The sequence below is a fragment of the Plecotus auritus genome (genome assembly GCF_963455305.1).
Source record: "Plecotus auritus genome assembly, chromosome: 2".
NCBI lineage: Eukaryota > Metazoa > Chordata > Mammalia > Chiroptera > Vespertilionidae > Plecotus > Plecotus auritus.
Window position 1 is genome coordinate 110601209 of NC_137771.1, and position 27831 is coordinate 110629039.

Consider the following 27831-nt stretch of genomic DNA (forward strand, 5'->3'; position numbering starts at 1 on the left):
TTTTTATGTTTCTCTTTTCCCCTTTTCTTTTTGGATCTAACACTTTTTCCCATTTCATGTTTTTCCTCCAGTGTTTTGGAAGTTAAAGACTTCTACTTTTTCTAGAGGTTACCCTAAATTTAACATTCCTATTTACTTTAGCAAATTATAAAGTTTAATAATATCTTCACTCTATTGTCAAGTAACACAAGGACCTCAGAACCCTTCAACACTTATGACCAATACCTTTGTCCATTGTTTGCTCCTGCACCCTTTATTCTGTGACCATTATCTTCCTGCCTGAAGTACATAATGAAGTTTCTTTGGTTAGAATATGCTGGTAGTAAACTCTCTCAGTTCTCTTTTAACTGAAAAGGTGTTGATTTCACCCACATTCACAAAAGAGGTTTTTCACAATCCAAGTTTAATAGTTATTTTGTCTCAGTACTTTGAAGACATTCTTCTAAGATCTAACTTACACTGTTGCTGTTGAGAAGTTAGTTATTAAGTTATGTCTTTCCTTTGTGATAACATGCCTTTCTCTCTGGCTGTTTTTAACATCCCTCTCTTCTGTTTGTGGTTTTACTATAAAACACATAGGAATGGGTATCTATATACATAATACACTAATATGCAAATAAACTAAAACCCTAATATACAAATGGTAGAACAACTGAACAACTGGTTGCTATGACATGCGCTGACCACTGGGGGGCACGCATGGAACATGGTAGGTGTCGGCAGCGGGTGGCAGAGCATGGAACATGGCAGGCATCGTGGCAGCGGGATGGTGGAGCAGGTGGGGGGGGGGGCGGGCGCGCCAGACCAAGGCGGGTCACCAGTCGCTGTCATCAGGGTGAGCCTCTGGTGGTCACTGACCACCAGGGGGCAGACGCTCAAAGCAGAAGCTGCCCCCAGCTGGCAGACTCCAGGCCAGCCAAGTCAGGTGCCAGTGGGGTCCCCCAATCACCCCACAGATTGGCCTTGATCGCCGGCCAGGCTTAGGGACCCTGCTAATGCATGAATTTCTTGCATTGAGCTTCTAGTATTATATACTATATATGTTGCTTAAGATTTATTGAGTTTTTAATTTGATGATTGATATCTTTCATCCACATTGGAAAAGTCTCAGTTATTATTTCTTCAAACATTACATTTCCTACACTGTCTATTTTCTGTTAGAGAACTCTGATTACATGTGTGTTAAACATGTGACGTGCTTCTACTCTGGCCCCTGTGCCTCTGAACACCTCTTTCTCTTCTCCATCTATCTGTCTATGCTAAATTCCAGCTAATTATCTCACATCTATTTCTCAGTTCCCTAATTCTTTCTGGAGCTATGTCTTATAAGTAACTTTACATATACATTAAGTTTTTTTGTTTAAATTATTATATGTCTCAGTTCTAAAAATTCTCTTAGGCTTTTTTTAAAATCTGTTTGAACATTTCTGAAAGTCTCTTGTTTCTTAGTCATATTTTGAATACCCTGCACTGTGTATTTGGTTGGCATATTTCTTTAAGCATACACATTTCACATTCTGGCTCATACTTTTTATAAATGCCTCTGTGGGTCTGACTATACTGCTTATTTCTGCTGATTCTTGTTTATGTTGGCTTTCCTTGGTGCTTTATGCTTTTTTATTGGGAACCTATGTTTCTTAAAACTTTAATTATAGGTATTCTTTTTTTAATTTAAATTCTTTGTCTAAAGTATTGCATGAGGAAGGGAATAATGGCGGCGGAATAGACAGACGTGTTCCGAGCCTTGTCCCGGAGCAGAAAGAAAGAACAGCTGAGGGTCGCGCAAGGAGTGTTTGTTGGCTGGTTGGGAGACAGCTGAATTCCAGAAGGAGGTGGGGGACTGCTGAACAGGGTTCCCCTGACCTGGCAGCACGAACTGCGGCTGGGTCCCCTCCCGGAGCTGCGGGCTTGGACGCGGAGTCTGCGCCATCTTGATCCGGAAAGTGGAGCTTATCTGAAGCCTGAGAATCCACAACGGCGGCACCCCAGGAACAGCTGCGAGCCCCAGAACAACGCTCCCCAACTGGCGCAAGCACACGGGTTCAGAGAAGCTCTACACTCCACCACGGAAAGGTCAGATTTCGCCTGGGATAAGGTGAGGTCTCTGGTCCCGGCGGGAGAGAGGAACGCGCGTTTTGCGGGAGCTGGAGGACCAGGGAAGTCTGTGCCTAGAAAAATCCGTGGCTGTAGGGGCTGGCGTGATCTGTGACTGTGGAAAGGGGTCCTCAGAGCTGCTAAGAGAAGGGCACTCTAAAAAGCAACCCATTTTGATCTGAAGTGCAGGGACACCCTAAGAATTTCAGGCAGTCCAGACTTACGCGCAGCCCGTGCGCTCCCTGGGTGCCTGGGCTTACTCGCAGTCCCGGAATTCGCACACTTGGGCTTTTTCCTCTTCAAATCCTTGCATCTGATTACTAAGCCCAATACATAGGATCACCCAGTTGGGGACACCCTGGGAGACTGCAGGGGAAGGTTGTTTTTCTGGAACCTGGGGATCGGAGCGGGGAGTGACCATCAGAGAGCCAGCTCTGAGGCAGCCCACTCCCACAGGCCCGTGGCGAGTGCCACAGGGAAAGAAGGCTCTAACACTGCCTAGAGAGGCCATAGATAGACCCGGAAGTCAATCCAGAAACACTGCCACCCAGGGGCTGAATCACAAATTGACTCTTGTGTAATCAAAAATAAAGGAATACGAGAAATTAAGACACACCGCCTGCTTAAAATCAGGACTGGCTTACAACACCGAAGAGCAGTGGATCGCAGGGAACTGCAATACTGTCTGGACTGAGAAACAGGCGTGCCAAACAGAAAAACAGAGGAAGTGAATGACCTTCACTACTCCACATTTTATTTTTACCTTTTATTTTTTTTATTTTTTTATTTTTTTTAAATTTTCATTTTTTGCATCTTTTAATCAAGAAACTTTTTTTTCTTTTTTCATCACTTGATTTTACCTTTTTAATGATTACATTTTTATTTTCAATCCGTATTATTACTACTGCTATTTTATCTTTTTTTTTTTTTTTTTAAAGTGTCATTTTATTTTCTCTTCATTTTATTTTGGGATTAGGGTTCTACATTCTATTTTTTATCTTTCCTTTAGCATCGTTTTACTCTATCTCAACTCTACCTTTAGGCCATCACTCTCTTCCTAACCTCCGCCTTTTCAGTGTCCTGTTTGTCTTACCCTTTTACTGCTTTAGATTTTCCCTATTCTTTCTGTTTACCCCTTGTTAAAATTTCACCCTACTTACATATCTAATCTCCAATCCCCTGCTCCAAGTCCACATACACCTTTCCCTTCGCTGTCTGAGTTATCCATAAACTTGTCCTTATCTCTGTCCTTTTGTTGTTGTTTGCTTGAATGTAGATTATATCCAATTTTTATGCTTTTTTTGTGAGATTGTTTTGCTTATTCTTCTTTTATTTATTTTTTTGTTTGTTTTGTGCTTCAGCTTTCCCTTGCCTCACTCCATATTAGTTGGTGTTGTAGTTTGTACTAATCCCCAGGCACTTGTTGCTGGCATTTGCTGGGATTAGTGATTGTTCTATTGGAGTTTTATCCCCAATATATATAGTCTGTTCCCCTTTCTCTCTTAGTCAATTTCTTGTCTCTCTTACTTTTTTTTTTTCTCTTTACTTTCCCTTTTCCCAATTTCATTTTCACACTCCTTTTTTCTTTTTCTTTTTTTTTTCTTTCTTTTTTCCTCTTCTTCTTTCTCTTCTATCACCTAATTTGCCTTTCTCTGGTGGTCACCTTTATTGGAGGTTATTAATATCGTGAATACATTCCTGTTCAGTGCCTTGTGAGTTGTACCTGGTAGTGCTGTATTTTGTGCCTTTAAATCAACCCAGGAGAGAGAGAACTACATAACCAGACACCCAGAGAAGAGAGACCATGGGGAGACAAAGAAGCAGCCCGCATATGAAAGAAAAGCAGGCATCACCAGAAAAGGAAGTAAACGAAATGGAGGCAAGCAACCTTCCAGAAAAAGAATTCAGAGAAATGGTCATAAGGTGGCTGAAAAGAATGGAAGACAAATTCGACAATATGAGCAAGAACCAAGAGGAAATGAAGAAGAACCAAGAAGAAATGAAAAATGACATCGCTGCTGTAAAGAACTCAATAGAAAGCATCAAGAGTAGACTAGAAGAAGCAGAGGACCGCATCAGTGAGCTAGAAGACAAGATGGAAAAAAATACCCAAGAAAAGCAACTTCTAGAAAAAAAAATTAAAAGGCAGGAGGAGAGTCTAAGGGAACTTTGGGACAACACGAAACAAAACAACATCCGCATAATAGGGGTTCCAGAAGGAAAGGAAGCTGAGCAAGGAATAGAAAACCTCTTTGAAGAAATAATGACAGAAAATTTCCCAGATATAGGGAAGAAAAAACCCACACAAATCCAAGAAGCTCACAGAGTCCCAAGCAAAATGAACCCCAAAAGACCGACGCCAAGGCACATTATAATTAAATTGGCAAACACCAACGACAAAGTAAGAATCTTAAAAGCAGCAAGAGAGAGACAGAAAGTTACATACAAAGGAACCCCCATCAGACTAGCAACTGATTTCTCAACAGAAACTCATCAGGCCAGAAGGGAATGGAATGAAATATACAAAGTCATGCAAAGGAAGGGGCTGAATCCAAGAATACTGTACCCAGCAAGGCTGTCAATCAAAATTGAAGGTGAAATCAGGAGCTTCACAGACAAAAAAGGACTAAGGGAATTTATTACCACCAAACCAGCAATGCAAGAAATGCTAAAGGGTCTACTGTAAAAAAAAAAAAAAAAGAAAGAAAGAAAGAAAGAAACAGGAAGCGAAGAAGTAACACAGGGGTAAAGAATAGGAATGGCGACAAATAAGTACCTATCAATAATAACTTTAAATGTAAATGGATTAAATGCCCCAATCAAAAGACATAGGGTAACAGATTGGATAAGAAAACACGACCCATATATCTGCTGTCTACAAGAAACCCACCTCAGAAAAAAAGACGCACACAGACTGAGGGTGAAGGGATGGAAAAAGGTTTTCCAGGCAAATGGAACTGAAAAAAAAGCTGGGGTAGCAATACTTATTTCTGACAAATTAGATCTCAAACTGAAGGACATAACAAGAGATAAGGAAGGCCATTTCATAATACTAAAGGGAGCAATCCAACAAGAAGAAATAACTCTGGTAAACATATATGCACCCAATACAGGAGCACCCAAATACATAAAAAAACTCCTGGAAGATATCAAGGGAGACATTGACAGTAATACAATCATAGTAGGAGACTTTAATACCCCACTATCACCATTGGACAAATCCTCTAAACAAAACATCAGCAAAGAAACATCAATCCTAAATGACTCACTAGACCAGATGGAATTAATTGACATCTTCAGAACATTTCACCCCAAAGCCACAGAATATACATTCTTCTCAAGCGCACATGGGTCATTTTCAAAGATAGACCATATGTTGGGACATAGGCAAAGTCTCTTCAAATTCAAGAAGATAGAAATCATATCAAGCATCTTCTCAGACCACAGTGGCATAAAACTGGAAATCAACTACAATAAAAACAACCCAAAGAAATCAAACACATGGAGACTAAACAGCATGCTATTAAACCATGACTGGGTTACCAGAGAGATCAAAGAAGAAATAAAAAACATCATGACAACAAATGACAATGAAAACACTACAATCCAAAATCTATGGGACACAGCGAAAGCAGTCTTGAGAGGGAAGTTCATAGCTCTACAAGCCTACTGCAAAAAACAAGAAACAGGGGTAATAAATTACCTAACCCAACAACTCAAAGAGTTAGAAAAAGAGCAACAAGAAAAGCCCAGTGTAAGCAGAAGGAAGGAAATAATAAAGATCAGAGCACAGATAAACGACATAGAGACCAAAGAAACAATACAAAAGATCAACAAAACCAAGAGCTGGTTCTTTGAAAGGATAAACAAGATTGATGAACCTCTAGCCAGGCTCACCAAGAAGCAAAGGGAGAGGACCCAAATAAACAAGATCAGAAATGAAAGAGGTGAAATAACAACAGATCCCACCGAAATACAAAGGATTGTTAAAAAATACTACGAACAACTCTATTCCAACAAACTGGACAACCTGGAGGAAATGGACATATTCCTAGAAAAATATAACCTTCCAAAACTCAATCAGGAAGAATCTAAACAGCTCAACATGCCAGTAACTATGGAAGAAATTGAAGCAGTCATCAAAGAGCTTCCGGCAAACAAAAGCCCGGGGCCAGACGGCTTCACAGGAGAGTTCTACCAAACATTCAAGGAAGAACTAAAACCTATCCTCCTCAGACTATTCCAAAAAATTCAAGAGGAAGGAACACTTCCAAGCTCCTTCTATGAAGCCAGCATCACCCTAATACCAAAACCAGATAAAGACAACACAATGAAAGAGAATTATAGGCCAATATCCCTCATGAATGTAGATGCCAAAATCCTCAACAAAATTCTAGCAAATAGGATCCAGCAGTACATCAGAAAGATCATACACCATGACCAAGTAGGGTTTATCCCAGGAATGCAAGGATGGTTCAATATCCGCAAATCAATAAATGTGATACATCACATAAACAAATTGAGAGATAAAAATCACATAGTCATATCAATTGATGCAGAAAAAGCATTTGACAAAATCCAACACCCTTTCTTGATAAAAACTCTCAACAAGGTGGGAATAGAAGGATCATACCTCAACATCATAAAAGCTATATATGATAAACCCACAGCTAACATCATACTCAATGGGCAAAAACTAAAACCATTTCCCCTAAGAACAGGAACAAGACAGGGATGCCCACTCTCACCACTCCTGTTTGACATAGTACTGGAAGTATTAGCCACTGCAATTAGACAAGAAGAAGAAATAAAAGGCATCCAAATTGGAAAAGAAGAAGTAAAGCTGTCCTTATTTGCAGATGACATGATATTGTACATAAAAAACCCGAAAGACTCCATCAAAAAACTAACAGACTTAATAAATGAATTCGGCAATGTAGCAGGATACAAAATTAACACCAAGAAATCTATGGCATTTCTATACACCAACAATGAACTTACAGAAAGAGAGACTAAAAAAGCAATCCCATTTTCCATCGCACCAAAAAAATTAAGATACTTAGGAATAAACCTAACCAAGGAGGTAAAAGACCTATATGCGGAAAACTACAGGACACTGAAAAAAGAGATAGAGGAAGATGTAAACAGATGGAAGAACATACCATGTTCATGGATTGGTAGAATCAACATCATTAAAATGTCCATACTACCCAAAGCAATCTATAGATTCAATGCACTCCCCATTAAAATACCAACGGCGTATTTCACAGACCTAGAAAGAACTCTCCAAAAATTCATCTGGAATAAAAAAAGACCCCGAATAGCCACAGCAATCCTGAGAAAGAAGAATAAAGTAGGAGGGATCTCAATACCAGATTTCAAGCTGTATTACAAAGCCACTGTCATCAAAACAGCCTGGTACTGGCACAAGAACAGACATATAGATCAATGGAACAGAATAGAGAATCCAGATATCGACCCAAACCAATATGCGCATTTAATATTTGACAAAGGAGGCATGAGCATACAATGGAGTCAAGACAGTCTCTTTAATAAATGGTGTTGGGAAAATTGGACAGATACATGCAAAAAAATGAAACTAGATCACCAACTTACACCATACACAAAAATAAACTCAAAATGGGTACAGGACTTAAATATAAGACGGGAAACCATAAAAATACTAGAGGAATCCACAGGCAGCAAAATCTCAGACATATGCCAAAAGAACTTTTTCAGTGATACTGCCCCTAGGGCAATGGAAGCCAAACAGAAAATAAACAAATGGGACTACATCAAAATAAAAAGCTTTTGCACAGCAAAAGAAACCATCAACAAAACAACAAGAAACCCCACTGTATGGGAGAACATATTTGCAAATGGTATCACTGATAAAGGTTTAATTTCCAACATCTACAGGCAGCTTATACAACTTAATAAAAGGAAGATAAATGATCCAATAAAAAAATGGGCAACGGACCTAAATAGAAGCTTTTCGAAAGAAGACAGAAGGAAGGCCAAGAGACACATGAAAACATGCTCAAAGTCACTAATTATCCGAGAGATGCAAATCAAAACAACAATGCGATACCATCTCACACCTGTCAGAATGGCTATCATCAACAAATCAACAAACGACAAGTGTTGGCGAGGATGCGGAGAAAAAGGAACCCTCGTGCACTGCTGGTGGGAATGCAGACTGGTGCAGCCACTGTGGAGAACAGTATGGAGTTTCCTCAAAAAACTGAAAATGGAACTCCCATTTGACCCAGTAATCCCACTCCTAGGAATATATCCTAAGAAACCAGAAACACCAATCAGAAAGGATATATGCACCCCTATGTTCATAGCAGCACAATTGACAATAGCTAAGATTTGGAAACAGCCTAGGTGCCCATCAGCAGATGACTGGATCAGAAAACTATGGTACATCTACACAATGGAATACTATGCTGCCGTAAAAAAGAAGGAATTACTACCATTTGTAGGCACTTGGATGGAATTAGAGAACATTATGCTAAGTGAAATAAGCCAGTCAATGAAAGAAAAATACCACATGATCCCACTCATTTGGGGATAATGAAAAACATTATAAACTGATGAACAAAAAGATAGTTACAGAGGCAGTAAAGCATCAAACAGACTGTCAAATTACAGTGGTAAGGTTAGGGAGAGGTGGGGGAAATAAGAGATCAACTGAAGGACTTATATGCATGTATATAAGAGTAACCAACGGATGCAAAACATTGGGGGGTGAGGGCATGTATGGGAGTGGGGTGGGGGTGGGGGGCAATGGTAAGATATGTACACATATAATACCTTAATAAAAATTTGAAAAAAAAAATAAAATAAAAAAATAAATAAAAAATAAAGTATTGCATGAGTCTACTTTTCCCCCATTGACCGCTCCCCAGACGCTCCCACTACCCAGCACATGCCCTCACCACTCTACTGTCTGTGTCCACTGGCTATGCTCATATGCATGTATACAAATCCTGTGGTTGATCTCTTACCCCTTCACCTTCCAACTTCCCTCATAGGTTGGACAGGCTGTTCAATGCTTCTATTTCTCTGGTTCTATTTTTGTTCATCAGTTTATGTTGTTCATTATATTCCACAAATGAGTTAGATCATGTGATATTTATCTTTCTCTGACTGGCTTATTTCACTTAGCATAATGCTCTCCAGTTCCATCCATGCTGTTGCAAATGTTAAGAATTCCTTCTTTTTTAAAGCAGCATAGTATTCCATTGTGTAGATGTACCAAAGTTTTCTAATCCACTCATCTGCTGATGGGCACTTAGGCTGTTTCCAAATCTTAGCTATTGTAAATTGTGCTGCTATGAACATAGGGGTGCATATATCCTTTCTGATTGGTGTTTCTGGTTTCTTGGGATATATTCCTAGAAGTGGGATTACTGAGTCAAATGGAAGTTCCATTTTTCAATTTTTTGGGCAACGCCATATTGTTTTCCACAGTGGCTGAACCATTCTGCATTCCCACCAGCAGTGCAAGAGGGTTCCCTTTTCTCCGCATCCTGGCAAGCACTTGTCGTTTGTTGATGATAGCCATTCAGTCAGGTGTGAGATGATACCTTATCATTGTTTTGATTTGCATCTCTTGGATGATTAGTGACTCTGAGCATGTTTTCATGTCCCTTGGCCTTCTGTATGTCCTCCTTCAAAAAGTATCTATTTAGGTCCTTTGTTCATTTTTTGGATTATCTTCCCTTTGTTAAGTTGTGTTTATCTTTTTTGTTGTTGTTGTTAAGTTGTATGACTTCCCTATAAATTTTGGAGATTAAACCCTTATCGGAGATAACATTGGCAAGTATATTCTCCCATGCAGTGGGCTTTCTTGTTGTTTTGTTGATGGTTTCTTTTGTGATGCAGAAGCTTTTTATTTTGATGTAGTAACGTATGTTTATTTTCTCCTAGTTTCCATTGCCCCAGGAGCTGTATCAGTAAAGATATTGCTATGACAAGTGTCTGCTATGTTGCTGCCTGTGGTTTCTTCTAGGATTTTTATGGTTTTCTGTCTTACATTTAAGTCCTTTATCCATTTTAAGTTTATTTTTGTGTATGGTGTAAGTTGGTGGTCTATTGAACCGCACCCAGCAGGGCCAATGGTGAACCTGAGGAGGGGTGTTGAAGGATTAAAGGATACAGACAAGAGAATACAGTTGGGGCCAGGTGAATCACTATGCCTGGATGAGGAAACAGTGACCCTACCTGTAAGCAGGATCTTTATTTTATAGTCAGATTACACAAAGCAAAACAAGGGCAAGATGTTTACAATGTTCTTGCGAATTTCAAATCTGCTTCTTTCCTCTTGTTGCCATTCTCTGAACTCTTCAAGCTTTGTTTAGGCAGCACTTGCTGCACCCCCCACAGCCCACAGCCCATAGCTACCTAGGACTGCAGGGTCAGACTACAAGTTCAAGCTTACAACGATAGCCTTTTGGCTATAATTGTGCTGGGAGGGCTTTGCCCTCCAAGCTGGGACTTGTATGTGGCTTTGCCATAAGTCAGTCCAAGGCTTGATCCAGTCCAAATACTGTGGCCACTCTCCACAGTCTAGTTTCACTTTTATGAATGTATCTGTCCAGTTTTCCCAACACCATTTATTGAAGAGACTGTCTTGACTCCATTGTATGCTCATGCCTATGCCAAATATTAATTGAGCATAATGCTTTGGGTCGATCTCTGGGTTCCTTGTTTGGTTTCATTGGTCTATATGTGTGTTCTTGTGCCAGTACCAGACAGTTTTGAGAACCATGGCTTGGTAACATAGCTTGATATCTGGTATTGTGATCCCACCAATGTTGTTCTTCTTTCTCAGGTTGCTGCAGCTATTCAGGGTCTTTTTATATTCCAGATGACTTTTTGGAGAGTATGTTCTAGGTCTCTGAAGTATGCCATTGGTACTTTAATAAGGAGTGCATTGAATCTATAGATTGCTTTGGGTAGTATGGACATTTTGATGATGTTGATTCTACCAATCCATGAACACAGTATATTCTTCCATTTGTTTATGTCTTCCTCTATCTTTTTTTTCAGTGTCCTATAATTTTCTGAGTACAGGTCCTTTACCTCCTTGGTTAAATTTATTCCTGGTATCTTAATTTTTTTGTTGCAATGGTAAATGAGGTTTTTTTTTTGTTCGATTCTCTTTCTGTGAGTTCATTATTGGTGTATAAAAAAGCCATGCATTTCTGGATGTTAATTTTGTATCCTGCTACATTGCCAAATTCATTTATTAAGTCTATTATGTTTTTATTGGAGTCTTTAGGGTTTTCTCTGTACAATGTCATGTCATCTGCAAATAATTACAGTTATTTTTTCTTTTCCAATTTGGATGCCTTTTGTTTCTTTTTCTTGTCTGATCGCTATGGCTAGCACTTCCAGAACAGAAGTGGTGAAAGTGGGCATCCCTGTCTTGTCCCTGTTCTTAGGGGAAATGGTTTTACTTTTTGCCCATAGAGTACAAGGTGGACTACAGGTTTGTCATATATGGCTTTTATTATGTTGAGCTCTGATCCTTCTATTTCACTTTGCTGAGAGTTTTTATCAGGAAAGAATGTTGGATTTTGTCAAATGCCTTTTCTGCCTCAATTGATTTTATGTGATTTTTGTCTCTCAATTTGTTTATGTGATGTATCATGTTTATTGATTTGCAAATATTGTACCAGCCTTGCATCCCTGGAATAAATCCCACTTGGTCATGGTGTATGATCTTTCTGATGTAATGCTGGATCTGATTTGCTAGAATTTTGTTGAGGATTTTAGCATCTATGTTCATCAGGGATATTGACCTGTAATTCTCTATCTTTGTAGTGTCTTTATCTGGTTTTGGTATTAGGGTAATGCTGGCTTCATAGAAAGAACTTGGAAGTGTGCCTTCCTCTTGAATTTTTTGGAATAGTGTGAGAAGGAAAGGTTTTAGTTCTTCCTTGAATGTTTGGTAAAACTCCCCTGTGAAGCCGTCTGGCCCAAAGCTTTTGTTTGCTGGAAGCTTTTTATTATTATTATTATTACTGTTCCAATGTCATCAGTAGTTATCAGCCTATTCAAGTTTTTTATTCTTCCTGATTGAGTTTTGGAAGCTTGTATTTTTCTAGGAATATGTCCATTACATCAAAGTTGTCCAATTTGTTGGAGTAGAGTTGTTCATAGTATTTTTTTGTGTTTTTTGTTTTTTGTTTTTTAACAATCCTTTGTATGTCTGCGGGGTTGGTTGTTACTTCACCTCTTTCATTTCCGATTTTGGTTATTTGGGTCCTCTCTGTTTGTTTCTTGGTGAGCCTGACTAGAGGTTCATCGATCTTGTTTATCCTTTCAAAGAACCACCTCTTGGTTTCATTTATCTTTTGTGTTGTTTTTTTGTTCTCTATGTCATTTATTTCCGCTGTGATCTTTATTATTTCCTTCCTTCTGCTTACTCTGGGATTTTTCTTGTTGAACTCTTTCTAATTCTTTCAGTTTTATAGTTAGATAATTTATTACTATTTTTTCTTGTTTTTTTGAGGTAGGCCTGTAGAGCTATGAACTTCCCTCTCAGGACTGCTTTCATTGTGTCCCATAGATTTTGGATTGTTGTGTTTTCATTGTCATTTGTTTCCAGAATGCTTTTTATTTATTCTTTGATCTCTTTGGTAACACAATCATTGTTTAATAGCATACTATTTAGCCTCCAAGTGTTTCATTTTTTTTATTATAGTTGATTTCTAATTTTATTCCATTGTGATCTGAGAAGATGCTTGATATGATTTCTATATTCTTGAATTTGAAGAGACTTTGCCTATGTCCTAATATGTGGTATATCTTTGAAAATGTTCCATGTGCACTGGAGAAGATTGTATATTCTGTAGCTTTGGGGTGAAATGTTCTGAAGATGTCAATTAAGTCCATCTGATCTAGTGAGTCATTTAGGATTGCAGTTTCTTTGCTGATTTTTTGTTTAAAGGATTTATCCAGTGGTGTCAATGGGGTATTAAAGTCCCCTACTATGATTGTATTGCTGTCCATCTCTCCCTTGATATCTTTCAGAAGCTTTTTTATGTATTTGGGTGCTCCTGTGTTGGATGCATATATGTTTACCGAAGTTACCTCCTCTTCTTGATTTGCTCCCTTTAGTATTATGAAGTGGCCCTCCTTATGTCTTGTTATAGCCTTCAGTTTGAGGTCTATTTTGTCAGATATAAGTATTGCTACCCCAACTTTATTCTCATTTCCATTTGCCTGAAAATTTTTTTCCAATCTCTTCACTATCAGTCTGTGAGTCCTTTGTTCTGTGGTGGGTCTCTTGTTGACAGAAAATACATGGTTCATGTTTTCTTATCCATTCAGCTACCTTATGTCTTTTGATTGGAGCATTTAATCCATTTACATTTAAGGTTATTATTGACTAGAGGCCCGGTGCATGAAAATTCATGCACAGGGGAGGGGGTCCCTCAGCCCGGCCTGCCCCCTCTCACAGTCCAGGAGCCCTCGGGGATGTTCTACTGATGGCTTAGGCTCAGTCCTCGCAGCCGCCGCGGCTTTGTCCTGAAGGACAGCTGGAAGGACGTTCGGCTGTCTGGTCTAATTAGCATATTACGCTTTTATTATTATTGATAGGTACTTGTTTGTTGCCATTTTTATTCTTTGTGCCTGTGTTCCTTCTTCCATTTCTATTTCTTCTTTTTTACAGCAGTCCCTTTAACATTTCTTGTATTGCTGGCTTGGTGGTAATAAGCTCCCTTTTACCTTTTTTGTCTGTGAACCTCCTGATTTCACCTTCAATTTTGAATGATAGCCTTGCTGGGTATAATACACTTGGATTCAGTCCCTTGCTTTGTGTCACTTTGTATATTTTATTCTATTCCCTTCTGGCCTGATTTGTTTCTGTTGAGAAATTAGTTGATAGTCTAATGGGAGATGCCTTATAGGTAACTTTCTGTCTCTCTCTGGCAGCCTTTAAGATTTTTGCTTTGTCATTGGTGTTGGCCAATTTAATTATGATGTGTCTTGGTGTCAGTCTATTTGGGTTCATCTTGTTTGGGACTCTGTGAGCTTTTTGGACTTGTGTGAGTTTTTTCTTCCCAATATCAGGGAAGTTTTCTGTCATTACTAGTATTTCTTCAAACAGGTTTTCTAATCCTCACTCCACTTCCTCTCTTTCTGGCACCCCTATTATGCAGATGTTGTTTCGGTTCATGTTGTCCCAAAGCTCCCTTAGGCTCTCCTTCTTCTTTTTAAGTTTTCTTTCCAGTTGTTGCTGTGCTTTATCTACCTTGTCTTCTAATTCACTAATATAGTCCTCACTTCTGGTCTACTGTTGAAACTTCCCATTTTGTTCTTTATTGTGGCTACGTCATTCTTCACTTCCTCTTGATTCTTCTTCATTTCCTCTTGATTTTTATGCATGTTGTTGAATTTGTCTTCCATCCTTTTCAGTGTCCTTTATACCATTGCTCTGAATTCTTTCTCTGATAAATTGTTTGCCCCCACTTCATTTATTTCCTTTTCTGATAATTCCTCCTTTTCTTTAGAAGGGGGGGTTGTTTCTTTGTCTCCCCATTTTTCTTTGTGATTCTAAGAAACAAACCAGATCAACTGCTATGCCACCCAGATTTTTTGAGTTTGTCTTATATAGAAGATGTTTTATGGGACCCAGTGGTACAATCTCTCTGGTCTGGGCAATCTAGGGATGCCTCCTACTTGGGCAATTTGGGTTATCTTGGTGTAATTGTCCCATTCGTGGATGGAGTCTTCTTTCAGGGTGTCTGGTTATGTGGCTCGCTTTCTACCACATTGACCAAACAGCACAAAATACAACTTGATAAAACACGACACAAAGGGAACAAAACACGAATGTACTCAGGACACTGATAACCCCAATATTAGTGACCACTAGAGAAAAGAGAATTAGGGAAGAGAAAAGAGAGCAAAAATGATATCGAGGAAAGAAAAAGTGGTAAGAGAAAAGGAAAAGAAGAAAAAGTAAAAAAAATAAAAAACATATACATGTGGGGAGAAAACACCACAGAACAAAAAGATAAAAGAAAATGCAAATAACGAATACCCAGAAAAGGGGGTGGGAGCAGAATCTGTAGAGGTAGAGCTTATATACAGAAAGTAAGATTCAGGAATTGAATGAATATGGGGAGGACCTTGGTTCAGTATAGAGGAGGTAGAAAGAGGATGAGTGGAAAAGAAGAAAACAAAGAGAAAGAAAAAATTTTCAAAAATAAGATAAAATAACAATTAAAAATAGAGTGAAGGAAAAATAACGTGAAAAAATAAAAAAAGAAACAAAAAACAAAGAAAATTTTTAAAAAATTTTAAATAAAAGATAATTTTTTTTTTAAATAAGTGAAGTGTTGTTCATTTCAGCTGTTTTAATGCCCCATTGGGGGCTGATTTATGATCCCACTCTTCTATACTGTCTGACACTTCTCAGTGTCCTGTTATGTAGTCAGCACCGTGTTGAAGTTCCACATGATCCACCGTCTTCTGTTTGTGTCTATCTCCACTGCCTTGACTGCCAGCAGGCAGGACCAATCTGCCCACTTAGACTGTCTGCCTGCTGTCAATCTTAATCTCTCAAGCAGCTATTTCTGACATAGATTTAGTTAGGGAGGTTGCTGTATTGCTTTCTGGGACTGAATGGCCACTCTTCAATCCAGTCCCTGAGGGCTCTTAGAGGCTATTCAGATTTTTTGTGTCCTTTGTACCACTCAGGGTGTAGTCTGGGTGTGGCTATATTATTGCCTGGAGATTGCTGGGAGATAGCTCTTCAGGAGAAAATAGCTGCTTCGGTCCAGAGTGTCAGGAATGTCCCAGTGTTGGACTCCTGGTCACCTCTCCCCGACCTGCTCTTCTCCACCGCCTCTCCCCAGACTCCACAAGTCCTACTTCCACCTGCACCTCAGTCATGGGTGAGTGTTTTTATTTGAAAGGTCCTATGAACTGGGTTTAGCGAATAAAAGCAAAGACCAAGAAGAGGGGAAACAACTGCGCCACTGTGAGTTTCTCTACCCCCAGCACCGTGTAGCTTGGGCAGTTCTTCAGGCATCCCTCTCTGGGCTCGGCCTCTCAAGGCTGTGGACTTAGATCTATAATCCCCTGCTGCCAGCAGTCCTGTGGACTTCCTTTCCAGTCACAGGGATATGGACTTAGTGTTGTGTGGCTTCCTTCTGACCCTCTTGGTTTGAAGTTCTCACAACTCTCTCCAGCCCAGATCCCCAATCCTACCATTCTCTGAGCATCCTCTGCCCTTCTCAGCTGCAAACTGTCTCACCAGTTGTGTCTACTTTACCAATTCCAGCTGTATATTATTCAATTTAGATGCTCCTTCTATCTGCTCTAAGGCTTGGGACGCGTTTGCCATTTTGGCTGCCATTTTGTGTCCTTCCTTCCATTTTTTTCTATAGGTATTCTTAAAGTTTAAGATGCATTCTTCCAAGGAAAATTTATATTTTCTTCTGTCAGCCGCTGTGGGCACTACCAACTTGGAAACTCTATAAATTAAATTCTTGAGTGCATTTAGTGTAAATTGTAAACCTAGACTTATATGTGGACTGCTTTTTGGTTAGGAATTCTCATAAGGAACTACCTCTTCTTCCCTTTATCAAAAGCTAAGGCCAAAACTGCTGATGTTCCTTACTACCACCCGTGGGTTATAGGGAAAGTTAGTTCAGTCATGTTGGTGTCACTTTCTGTCAGTCCCTTATGGTTTTTGATCAAATGTCCCCCCTTGCCTGGACCCTGAGCTCCATCCCCTATTCCCAAGCATGGCCTGTAAAGAATGAAGTTCTAGGTCATCAAAGACTGACACAAATCCTGAAGAAAGCTGCCACCTCCAAATACTTGTTTTTCTCTCTGGATTTGGGCTTTTCATCACTTTTTTGTTTTTACCTCAGATGATTTCTCCTATTTTTTGCCAACTCAGCAATGCTTTAACCTAGCTTATTTGCCATATTGCTAGAAAATGAAATGAAATTATTTTTAAAAACAGTTGTATACAAAGAAAAAAACATGGCAGAAGAAGCTAGAGCAGGATAGAGAGTCAAGAGGGAGTTGTTTTTTAATTTGGGAGAACTTAAATTTATAGGTTATGGGGAAGGAACCAAAAAAAGGAAGCAGAACTGAAGATGGAGAAAAAGAGGACTACTGGGTAAAGGGGAATTTCAAGGGAGAAAAGAGGAGCTCAGAAGGAGGATCTAGAGGAAAAGACTGGCTTTGAATCAATGAGGGTGTGATTAGCTAAATAATGGCCCCTAAAGTGTCCACATTCTAATTCCTGAAACTTATGAATGTTACTTCATATGCAAAGGGACTTTGCAGAGAAGGTTAAATTAAGGATCTTGAGAAGGGGAGAGCATCCTAGACTATGTAGGTGGGCCCTGAATGTAACCACAAGTATCCTCATAAGAGGAAGGTCTGACTGCTATGGAGGAGAAGAAAATATGACAGAAGCCGAGATAGGATGATGTGTCTTAAAGACAAGGAAGGAGCCACTGCCAAGGATTGCCAGCAGCCTCCAGAAGCTGAAAAAAGGCAAGGAAACTGATTCTCTTTCAAGCTTCCAAGATAGGCCAGGAAGCCAGGACAAGTGAAATTGGGAAACTGAGACAGAGAACTGAGCAAACTGCAGAGCAACTTATAGCAGATAAACAAGGTCACCTCCCTAGAGATAACATCTAGGCCTCAGCTATATTTCAGTTTCAGACCCAGAAAAACAGCAAAATCAGGTGAGCGATTCCAGGACCAGCTGCAATGACTAACAACCCCCTGCTGTGACACTGACCAATCCATGGAGACCACGGCCCTGGAGGAGCACACCTGGGAAACTGATGAATATTCTATTGCTTCCCCCGAGACCTCCCCTAAGATTCCCGCCTGTGAGATAGAGATAAAAGCCCTCAAGACAAAGGACCCAGCACATGCTCTCCCTCTGGGGGAAGCCACCATTCTTCCCTTTCCCTTATTCTCTTCCCTCCCCACCCTGCCACAGACACACATCTCCTAAACCCTAAAGGATCCCATTAGACTTGTGACCAGGGCAGCAATGGGCAGTGGCAGCTCATCCCAGGAAAACCCTCTGGCCCTGTCCCCAAGACCCCCTTTTCTCTGACTTTCCAGAGAATTAAGGCAGCCCAGTCTGGGCTCTCCTGTTGCTCCTTCTATGCTAAACTCTTCCTTATTTCATCAATCCCAGCTTTAATAAACATTTCCTCATAATCACCTGGATCTGTGGTGTGAAACCTTTCCTGCACAAAGTCAGAACCCACACACTACTGGCCAGCCCTAGGCAGACCTGCCCTGTCTGGCAGCACTTCAGAAGAAAACACCCTGCTGACAGTTTGATTTTAGCCCAGTGAAACTAATTCCAGACTTTTCACCTCCAGAATATAAGAGAACAAATATTTTGTTTTAAGCCACTCAGTTTGTGGTAATTTGTTCCAACAGAATAGAAAAAGAATATAAGGAACTCTTTAGGAGCTTAGAAATGGGCTTTTCTCCAACACATCCTATATAATAAAGAGGGAATATGCAAATTTACCATCACTCCGCCACAAAGATGACAGCGCCCACAGCGGAGGTGGGGGTTTCCATAACACAAGATGGCTGCGCCCACAGCGGAGGCGGGGTTTCTGTAACACAAGATGCTGCACCCACAGCGGAAGCAGGGTTTCTGTAACACAAGATGCTGCACCCACAGCAGAGGCCGAGTTCCTGTAAGGAGCCTTAACGAGCAATCAGCAGGGACCTGAGGCTGTGCCCCCGCCCCCGAGCCCTACGGGGCTTGACAGGGGACCTCAGGCTGCACCCCCCCGCCCAGCAGGGCTTGAGGGGGGACCTCAGGCCATGCCCCCTGCCCAGTGGGGCTTGACGGGGGACCTCAGGCCATGCCCCCACCTGGCAGGGCTTGATGGGGGAACTCAAGGCACGCCCCCCACCCAGCGGAGCTTGACGGGGGACCTCAAGGTGCGCCCCCCATCCTGGTGCTGGGCCAGGGGACCTCAGGCTGCACCCTCCACCCCGGCGCCAGGATAGGGGACCTTAGACTGCGCCCCCTGCCTGGTGGGGCTTGACAGGGGACCTGAGGCCGCACACCCCGCCCTGGCGCCGGGCAGGGGGACCTGAGGCTGCATCCTCCCGCCTTGCAGGGCTTGACAGGGGACCTCAGGCTGCGCCCCCCACCCAGTGGGGCTTCACAGGGGACCTCAAGGTGTGCCCCCCCACCCCAGTGCTGGGCCAGGGGACCTCAGGCTGCTCCCCTCACCCCAGTCCAGGGCACCTGAGGCCATGCCCCCTGCCCAGCAGAGCTTGACGGGGGAACCTGAGACTGTGCCCCCCTCCTGGCACCGGGTCAGGGGACCTGAGGCTGCACCCCCTGCCCAGTGGGGCTTGATGGGGGACCTCAAGGCACACCCCCCGCCTGGTGAGGCTTGATGAGGGACCTCAGGCCATGCTCCATACCCAGTGGGGCTTGACGGGGGATCTCAAGGCATGCCCCCCACCCCGGCCCGGGCAGGGGACCTGAGGCTGCATCCTCCCGCCTTGCGGGGCTTGACAGAGGACCTCAGGCTGCACCCCCCCGCCTGGTGGGGCTTGACAGGGGACCTCAAGGTGCGCCCCCCCCCCCCGCCCCAGTGCTGGGCCAGGGGACCTCAGGCTGCTCTCCTTGCCCCGGGCTGGGGGACCTGAGGCCATGCCCCCCCGACCAGCAGAGCTTGACGGGGGAACCTGAGGCTGCGCCCCCCTCCTGGCACCGGGCCAGGGGACCTGAGGCTGTGCCCCCTGCCTGGTGGGGCTTGATGGCGGACCTCAAGGCACATCCCCCACCTGGTGAGGCTTGACGAGGGACCTCAGGCCATGCCCCACACCCAGTGGGGCTTGACGGGGGACCTCAAGGCATGACCCCCACCCCGGCCCGGGCTGGGGGACCACAGGCTGTGCCCCCACCCCAGTGCCAGGCCAGGAGACCTGAGGCTGAATCCCCACCCAGTAGGGCTTGATGGAGGACCTCAAGGTGCATCCCCCGCCTGGAGGGGCTTGACGGGGGACCTCAGGTCCCCCACCCAGTGGGACTTGACAGAGAACCTCAGGCCACGTCCCCAGCCCGGGCGCCGGGCCAGGGGACCTGAGGCTGCACCACCCACCTGGCAGGGCTTAACAAGGGTGGGACCTGCTAGGTCTGGATCTAGCCCAATGGGGGGGTGGCTACCGGGTCTGGGTCTCGCGTGATTTTGAGGTGCATGTGGGTGGGTGGGGACTTGACTCTGGGTCCGGTGGTGCGCCCCAGACTCTGACAGGAGGAAGATTTTCATATATTTTCAAAATTTTACTAATTTTCTTTAATCTCTGACACTTCTATTATAGAGAAAGGGCAAATAGCAATATTAAAATATTTCCTGTAATTAATCCCCTTTTAATGTGCATGAATTTTGTGCACCGGGTCACTAGTTCATCTATAAAGCCAAATTCAGATACACTAATGTGTAATTATAACTAACTTGAATGCATTAAAATTTAAAAATTATTATTGGACTTAAATATAAATGAATTGAAACTGAAAATGAACCTTGCTTTAACTCAAACATGTCTGTGGAAACCATAGACACATGTAAAAGCAGGTGGTGCACATAATCTATCTGTTTAAGCAACAAAGTAGGAAAGGGTGTTTACTTTGGTGACTTTGATGACAAGCTATAGTTGTTTCAATTGTCGCTTTCCTAGTATTGTATACCAAGGTGTGAAATATCTTGCACCAAATATCTTACAGTTAAGTAATGTGCCCAGTGTCACGCAACTAGTAAGTGGCAGAGCTCTTAGCTCCATAAATGTTCTGATAAGTACCTTTTGGGTTCACTCACCAAAATTTGAACAACAACGTGAAGAGGAGCTACAAGATCCAGGACAGGACCTGATCAGGTAAAATCACCTGGATCTGTTGTAAGCTTTCTGTTTTCTTTGTCTGGGTCCCTAGTAGGTAGCCCCAAGTTTTGTTTTGTTTTGTTTTGTTTTTATCAGAATTTTCCCTTTCACTCTGAGGCACAACCTCACCTTTGCAGGGCAGTGACATATCCATGCATCTGACTCAGCATCTGCCTGTGGTCATTGCCACCTCTGCTTTTGTTTCTCTATGTGGCTGTCGAGGCCTCTCTACACTTGTTAAGGTTGTCTGCTCACTGTCATGGAACCCAGGAACTTGTGAACAAAACAACAACATAAAATCTTTCAGAAAATAAAACATAGTTGATCAATTGAATAAGAAATAAGTTTTGAGCCCCAGCTGGGTGGCTCAGTTTGTTGGAGCATCCCATACACCAAAAGGTTTTGGGTTTGGTTCCCAGTCAGGGTACATACCCAGGTTTCAGGTTTGATCCTGGGTTGGGGCAACTGATCAATATTTCTCTCTCACATTGATGTTTCTCTCTCTCTTGTCCTTCCAATCTCTCTAAAAATCAATAAGCATATCCTTGAATGAGGATTAAAACAGAAGAAGAAAGAAAGAAGTTTTGAAATAAAACAGGTGCTACTTACATGGGTGGACTATCACCACAATACTTTCCAATTCTTTTAGCGTCGTTGACTTCTCCACCATTAAACACAGCCACATAATCATATCGGCAGTAGTTATCACGCTCAACATCAAACTTCTCAAACTTTAATTCTATAAGCTTTAGTGAAAACACAGAATTAGAAGGATCAAAATAGCATTGCCGAATATCCTCAAATGGAATTCTTCCTCCCTCCAGATTTGTAGGTATCATGATTTTCCTTTGTAAAAATGCATTCTGTTTAAATTATTCTTGCTTGTTTTCATATTTCTTCTGTGGTATTCATATTTCTTGTGCTATTCTTTTGATTTAATTTTTAGTAATTCCAAAAGATCATCTCACTCCCAGAGCAATCCTAGTTAAGATCTTATACTTAAACCTACCAAACTAGGGAATAAGTTATTTTCAAAAGTCTACAGGGTAGGCTTGATCTATTCCCATGCTAAGTTCTGTCCTGCAATTGACATATGGAAGTGGGTCCCAGAAAGGGTACAAATTCATATAACCACCCACTAATGAGCAGTGAACACTAGACTTCTCTGTAAATTGTTTTATAGCAATGAATAAAGTTATCTGTGGGGAACCTGCATAGATTCTATTTTAAAAAACAACCAAAGAAATTATAAAGCAGACTAGCTTTCACAGCAGACCACTTGCTCTTTGAAGAAGTGAGGCCAGTTTCCACTGTCTTGGTCAAAGTGATGCAGGCAGACTGTTTTTTATTTGGTGACTGGGATGGCTACTATGAGGACCTGATTAGTTTGCTACGTGAGCAAAGGGTAATCTTGAATATATATACATGTACTTGGGTACTTTTATCTTCCCACAATTAGCGGCTTCTACTTATAAAATCTTTCACATGGTTAAACAATTTCACATAGGATTTACTTACCATTTGTATTTCAAAACCTGTTTTGAAAATTGTAATTATGGAATAGGAAATTGAATCCATGATTTTGCAAGTCAAATAGTGCAAAAGCAATTTGAATCTGGGTCTTTGTATGAAGAAAGACCTATGTCCAGCCGGGCCTTTCTTGCCCTGCAGCAGTAGCTCTTGAGAGTTGGGCCCCTCACACTGTCTAGAAAATTCACACATGAATGCTTTCTTCATATTTTCAGGGAATCTCACCTGATTCTTTGGGGCTAGAATGTGCCACAAGCAAGTGACTCCTGCAGGGTAATCGCGGTCTGGCCAGTTGGGGGTTTTAAAAGAGCCGGAAGGTCTTTCAAGGCGTCCTCCACAATATTGATCCCCTGAAGTTATTAAATATGAAAAAAGTCCAAGTTTATGTCCTCATAGAGGTTATCCCAATGCAACCATGAGGAGATTAGGAATTTGGAATATTAGGTGATAGTATAGCAAATAAGGACAATTTCAGAAGCTCTTAAATTTTCTCTTAAAAATGGTCACAGTCTCCTGTTCACTCACACACACACACACACACACACACACACACACACACCCGTGTAACCTCTGTTATGTGACATCACATCAGCACAAGAGAGTGAAGGAGTGCAGTCAGGGCCATAGCTTCTTTTCTTTCTTTCATTTCTGGGGGCAAATAAAGACAAACATTTGGGCATGCACTCATTCCATGCAGGCTCAGCAAATGATGTTGATTTTAGGAACCCTCAAGGCAGGGTATTTATAAATACGGTTAAAGTCTATGCTCATAGACAAACTTTGAATTAGTTGTAGAAAACTCTTATTACCTGAAAAACTTGATTATACATCTTTAATAATTTTAAGAATAATTTTCCTGCCGAAACCGGTTTGGCTCAGTGGATAGAGCGTTGGCCTGCAGACTGAAAGGTCCCGGGTTCGATTCCGTTCAAGGGCATGTACCTTGGTTGCGGGCACATCCCCAGTGGGAGGTGTGCAGGAGGCAGCTGATCGATGTTTCTCTCTCATCAATGTTTCTAGCTCTCTATCCCTCTCCCTTCCTCTCTGTGAAATATCAATAAAATATATTTTAAAAAAAAAAGATGAGTCTAATATTCTCTCTTTAAAAAAAAAAAGAATAATTTTCCTTTGTAAACACAATACATGTTTTTACAATTTCAGCAATACAGAAAAGCATAAAGAAGAAAGTAGAAACTTACCTCAAATCCCACCACCTTTATCTAACCAGTTAATATTTTACAAACATTATTTCAGACATTTCTATGCATATGTGTTGATAGGTTGACAGTAATAATTTGAGAAATATATTTTAATATAAAGTTTTAAATTTAACTTAATAAAAAATTTTTGTTAATCCTGATCCAAGGATATTTTTTCCATTGATTTTTTAAAATACGTTTTTATTGATTTTTTAGCGAGAGAGGAAGGGAGATGAATAGAGAGATAGAAACACTGATGAAAGAAAAACATCGCTGGCCACCTCCTGCATGCCCTCTATAGGAGATCAAGCCCACAACCTGGGCATGTGCCTTGACTGAGAATTGAACCAGTGACTTCTTGGTTCACGGATTGATGCTCAGCCACTGAGCAACACTGGCGAGGCTACATTGATTTTTAGAGAGAATGGAAGGGAGGGCGGGTGGGGGAGAATATGAGAGAGACACAGATTTATGTCGCCTCTTGCATGCAACCCAACCAGGACTGGGGATCAAACCTGTAACCCAGGTACGTGCCCTTGACCAGGAATTGAATCTGAGATCCTTTGGTGCATGGGCAGATGTTCTAACCACTAAGCATACTGGCCAGGGCTAAATTTAATTTTACTTGACTGTAAGCAACAAAGAAACTGAGTTGAAATGAAAAGAATTAATATAGTTTAATGAAATATTTCTTTAACACAGATGATCAATCTTAAAAGAAATCTCTAAATTTTAGTAAATGTAGAGGTTAGAATAATTTCTAAAACTTGTTATTCATGGAATATTTTAAGCATATATAAAGAATAACACAGGGTGTCCTAAAAAATGTATACACACACTTTGAATAATGATAAAGGCAGTGTTTATTAAAATACATTTCATTTTCAAAATTGAGCTATCAGCTATTAAAGTATGTATTCATTTTTGGGGGACATCTTGTATAATGAACTTCTATGTATCCATCACTCAGTTGCAACAACCAACTAGCATTATCCACCACCTGCTTTATTATTATTATTGATTTACAGGTTTGGAGGAGGTAAATTCATACACTTTGAAGTGCACAAATCTTAGCTGTAAATTTTTCAAAAATGAATATATCCATGTAAGCTACACTCCTATTACTATATAGAATCCCTTTCACACAAAATTTCAGTATCCCAGCCCAACCTGCTGACTCTCTATACGTTTCTGAACTTTCACCTTCCATTAGTTTTACTCTGGACCTTCATATAAATGAAATCATATAGTGTGTATTCTTTTGTGTCTGGCTTCTCCTGCTTAGCACAACACCAGAGATTCATTTATGTTGCCATGTGTTTTGGAGGTCTGTTCCTTTATACTGCTGAGCAGTATGCCAGTGTATGGAAACACCACAATCTGTTTACCCATTCACTTGGATGTTTTCAGTTTGTATTATTGGGTGAATAAAGCTGCCAGGAACATTTTTGTACAAATCTCTTTGTGGAATTTATTTATTTGCATTACTTACACAAATGCTCAGAAGTACAATTCCTGGACCAAGAGTAGATGTAGATGTTTTTCACATGAAACTACTGAAAATTATTCCCAAGTGGTTGTAGCTTTTATACCTCTCAAGGTATGAGCACTTTGGTTGCATTACATCCTTGCCACCATTTTATGTTTTAGCCAATCTGGTGAGTGTGTACCAATATCTCCATGTAGTTTTAATTTGCATTTCCCTGTTGGTTAATGATACTGAGTAGTTTTTCATGTACTTATTAGTTAGTCATATATCTTCCTTTGTGAAGTCTGTTCAGGTGTTGGCCCATTTTTATATTTATTGGGATCTTTATCTTTTTTTGTTGTTGAGTTTTATGAGGTTTTTATATATTCTGAATAGAATTCCTTTATTAGATATTTTCATGAATATTTTCTCCCATTCTGTAAGTTACGTATTCATCTTTGTAACAATGCCTTTTTAGAAGTATTGGTTTTAATTTTAATGTTTGCATGGTACATATTTTTTCATCCGTTTACATTCAACCTATGTTGACTTTGTATTTGAAGCACTTTCTTATATACGAAACTCTTTCATATAGTGTTGGGATTTCCTATTTCACCCATTTTAATAATTACTGTCTTATTATTGGAATACTTAATCCTTTGAATTTAATACTTGGATTTAGTGTGCCATTTATTATTTTGTTTTATCCCACTTTTCTTTTGTTCCATCTGCTCTCCCTTTCCTGCTTTCTTTGGGTTAGTTGAATGATTTTAGTATTGTATTTTAATCTTTTCCCTTTTAGCCTGTTACTTTTTTTTTCACTTTTTAAAAATTCGTTTAATTTTTACATTTTTAATGGTTACTCTAGGGATTACAATATGCATCTTTAACTTATCATAATCTACCTAGAGTTAATATTGTATTTCTCATGTATTATATATGTGTGTGTATGTGAACAGCATAGTTCCATTTACCTCTCCATCCTTTGTCCTGTTGTTGTCATATATATGACATCATTATACATGTCATACTTTAAACATTCCATAATACAGTATTAAAGTATTTTTTTAACAGACACATGTAAAGAAATTAAGAGAAGAAAAAAAATATGTAGTCTTTTATATTTACCACTAGTGGCCCAGTGCATGAAATTCGTGCATGGCGGCGGGGGGGTGTCCCTCAGCCCGGCCTGCACCCTCTCCAATCTGGGACCCCTCGGGGCACATCTTACTCGCAATCTGGGACCACTGGCTCCTAACCACTCACCTACCTGCCTGCCTGATTGCCCCTAACCACTCTGCCTGCCGGCCTGATCACCCCCAACTGCCCCCCACTGCCGGCCTGCTTGCCCCCAACTGCCCCCCTCACCAGCCTGCTTGCCCCCAACTGGCCCCCCCTGCTGGCCTGCTCACCCCAACTGCCCGCCCCCCCGCCAGCCTGATCACCCCCAACTGCCCTCCCCTCCCGGCCTGATCACCCCTAACTGCCTCTGCCTCAGACCCGCCACCATGGCTTTGTCCGGAAGGATGTCCAGAAGGTCTCCCAGTCTAATTAGCATATTACCTTTTTATTAGTATAGATTTCCAGAGGCCTTTAATCCTCCCAGTACCTTCATGTTTTCCTATGGAGTAATTTCCCTTCAATGTGGAACTCCCTTTAATATTTCTGTGATGCAAGTGTTTATTTGAAAATGTCTTAATTATGCTTTCATTTTTTAAGACTAGCTATAAAATCCTGATCGACAGTTTTATTCCAGCACTTTAAAAATGCTGTTCCTCTGCCTTCTAGCCTCCATTGTTTCTCATTAAAAGAAAGCGCATCCTTCAGACCATCTGGTTTTTATCTTATTGATTTTAAGGTTCACTCCTTATCTTTTGATTTCTGTAATTTAATTTTGTTGTGCCTAGGTGTGGCTTTATTTTTATTTATCCTGTTTAGGGTTTGTTGATCTTGGTTTATAAATTGATGCACTTCACTACATTTTGGTAGCTTCAAGCCATTATTTCTTCAGATATTTTTTTTTCTGCACTATTATGATTCTCTTATTCTCTAGGACACAAATTACATATGTGTAAGATCACATGATATTATCTCACTGGTCTCAGGGACTCATTCTCATTAAGATTTTCCCTCAGATTCTTCAGATTACATAATTTCTATTCAAATTCACAGACTCTTGCTTCCATCATCTCCAATCTACTTGTAAGGCCATAAGGTAAAATTTCAAATTTCAAATTCTGTATCTTTCAGATCTATAATTACCATTTTATTCTTTTTTATAGTTGCTATTTCTCTTCTGAGATTCTCAATCTGTTTATTTAATATATATATATATATATATATATATATATATATATATATGTATTTCCCTTTAAGTTTTTTAATATTTTTGACAACATCCATGTGTCTTTTTAAAAAATATGTTATTTATTTATTTATTTTTTAGAGAGAGGAAGGGAGAGGGATAGAGAGATAGAAACATTGCTGAGAGAAAAACATTGATCAGCTGCCTCCTGCACACTCCCCACTGGGAATTGAGCCCACAACCCAGGCATGTGCCCTGACCAGGAATTGAAGCAGTGACCTCTTGGTTCATGGGTCAACACTCAACTA

The 27831-nt window shown here is 40.8% G+C and overlaps 1 protein-coding gene across 1 annotated transcript in view; it reads right to left on the reverse strand.

Moving 5' to 3' along the window:
* The window catches only part of PCOLCE2 (procollagen C-endopeptidase enhancer 2), a 125358-nt gene that overhangs the window by 32903 nt on the left and 64624 nt on the right, over positions 1 to 27831 (reverse strand). The window contains exons 4-5 of the mRNA XM_080655054.1: positions 22777 to 22901; positions 21631 to 21767 (exon numbers count right to left, since the gene is read on the reverse strand). Coding sequence (XP_080511180.1) covers positions 21631 to 21767; positions 22777 to 22901 — 262 coding nt within the window. The remainder of the gene's footprint in view (positions 1 to 21630; positions 21768 to 22776; positions 22902 to 27831) is intronic.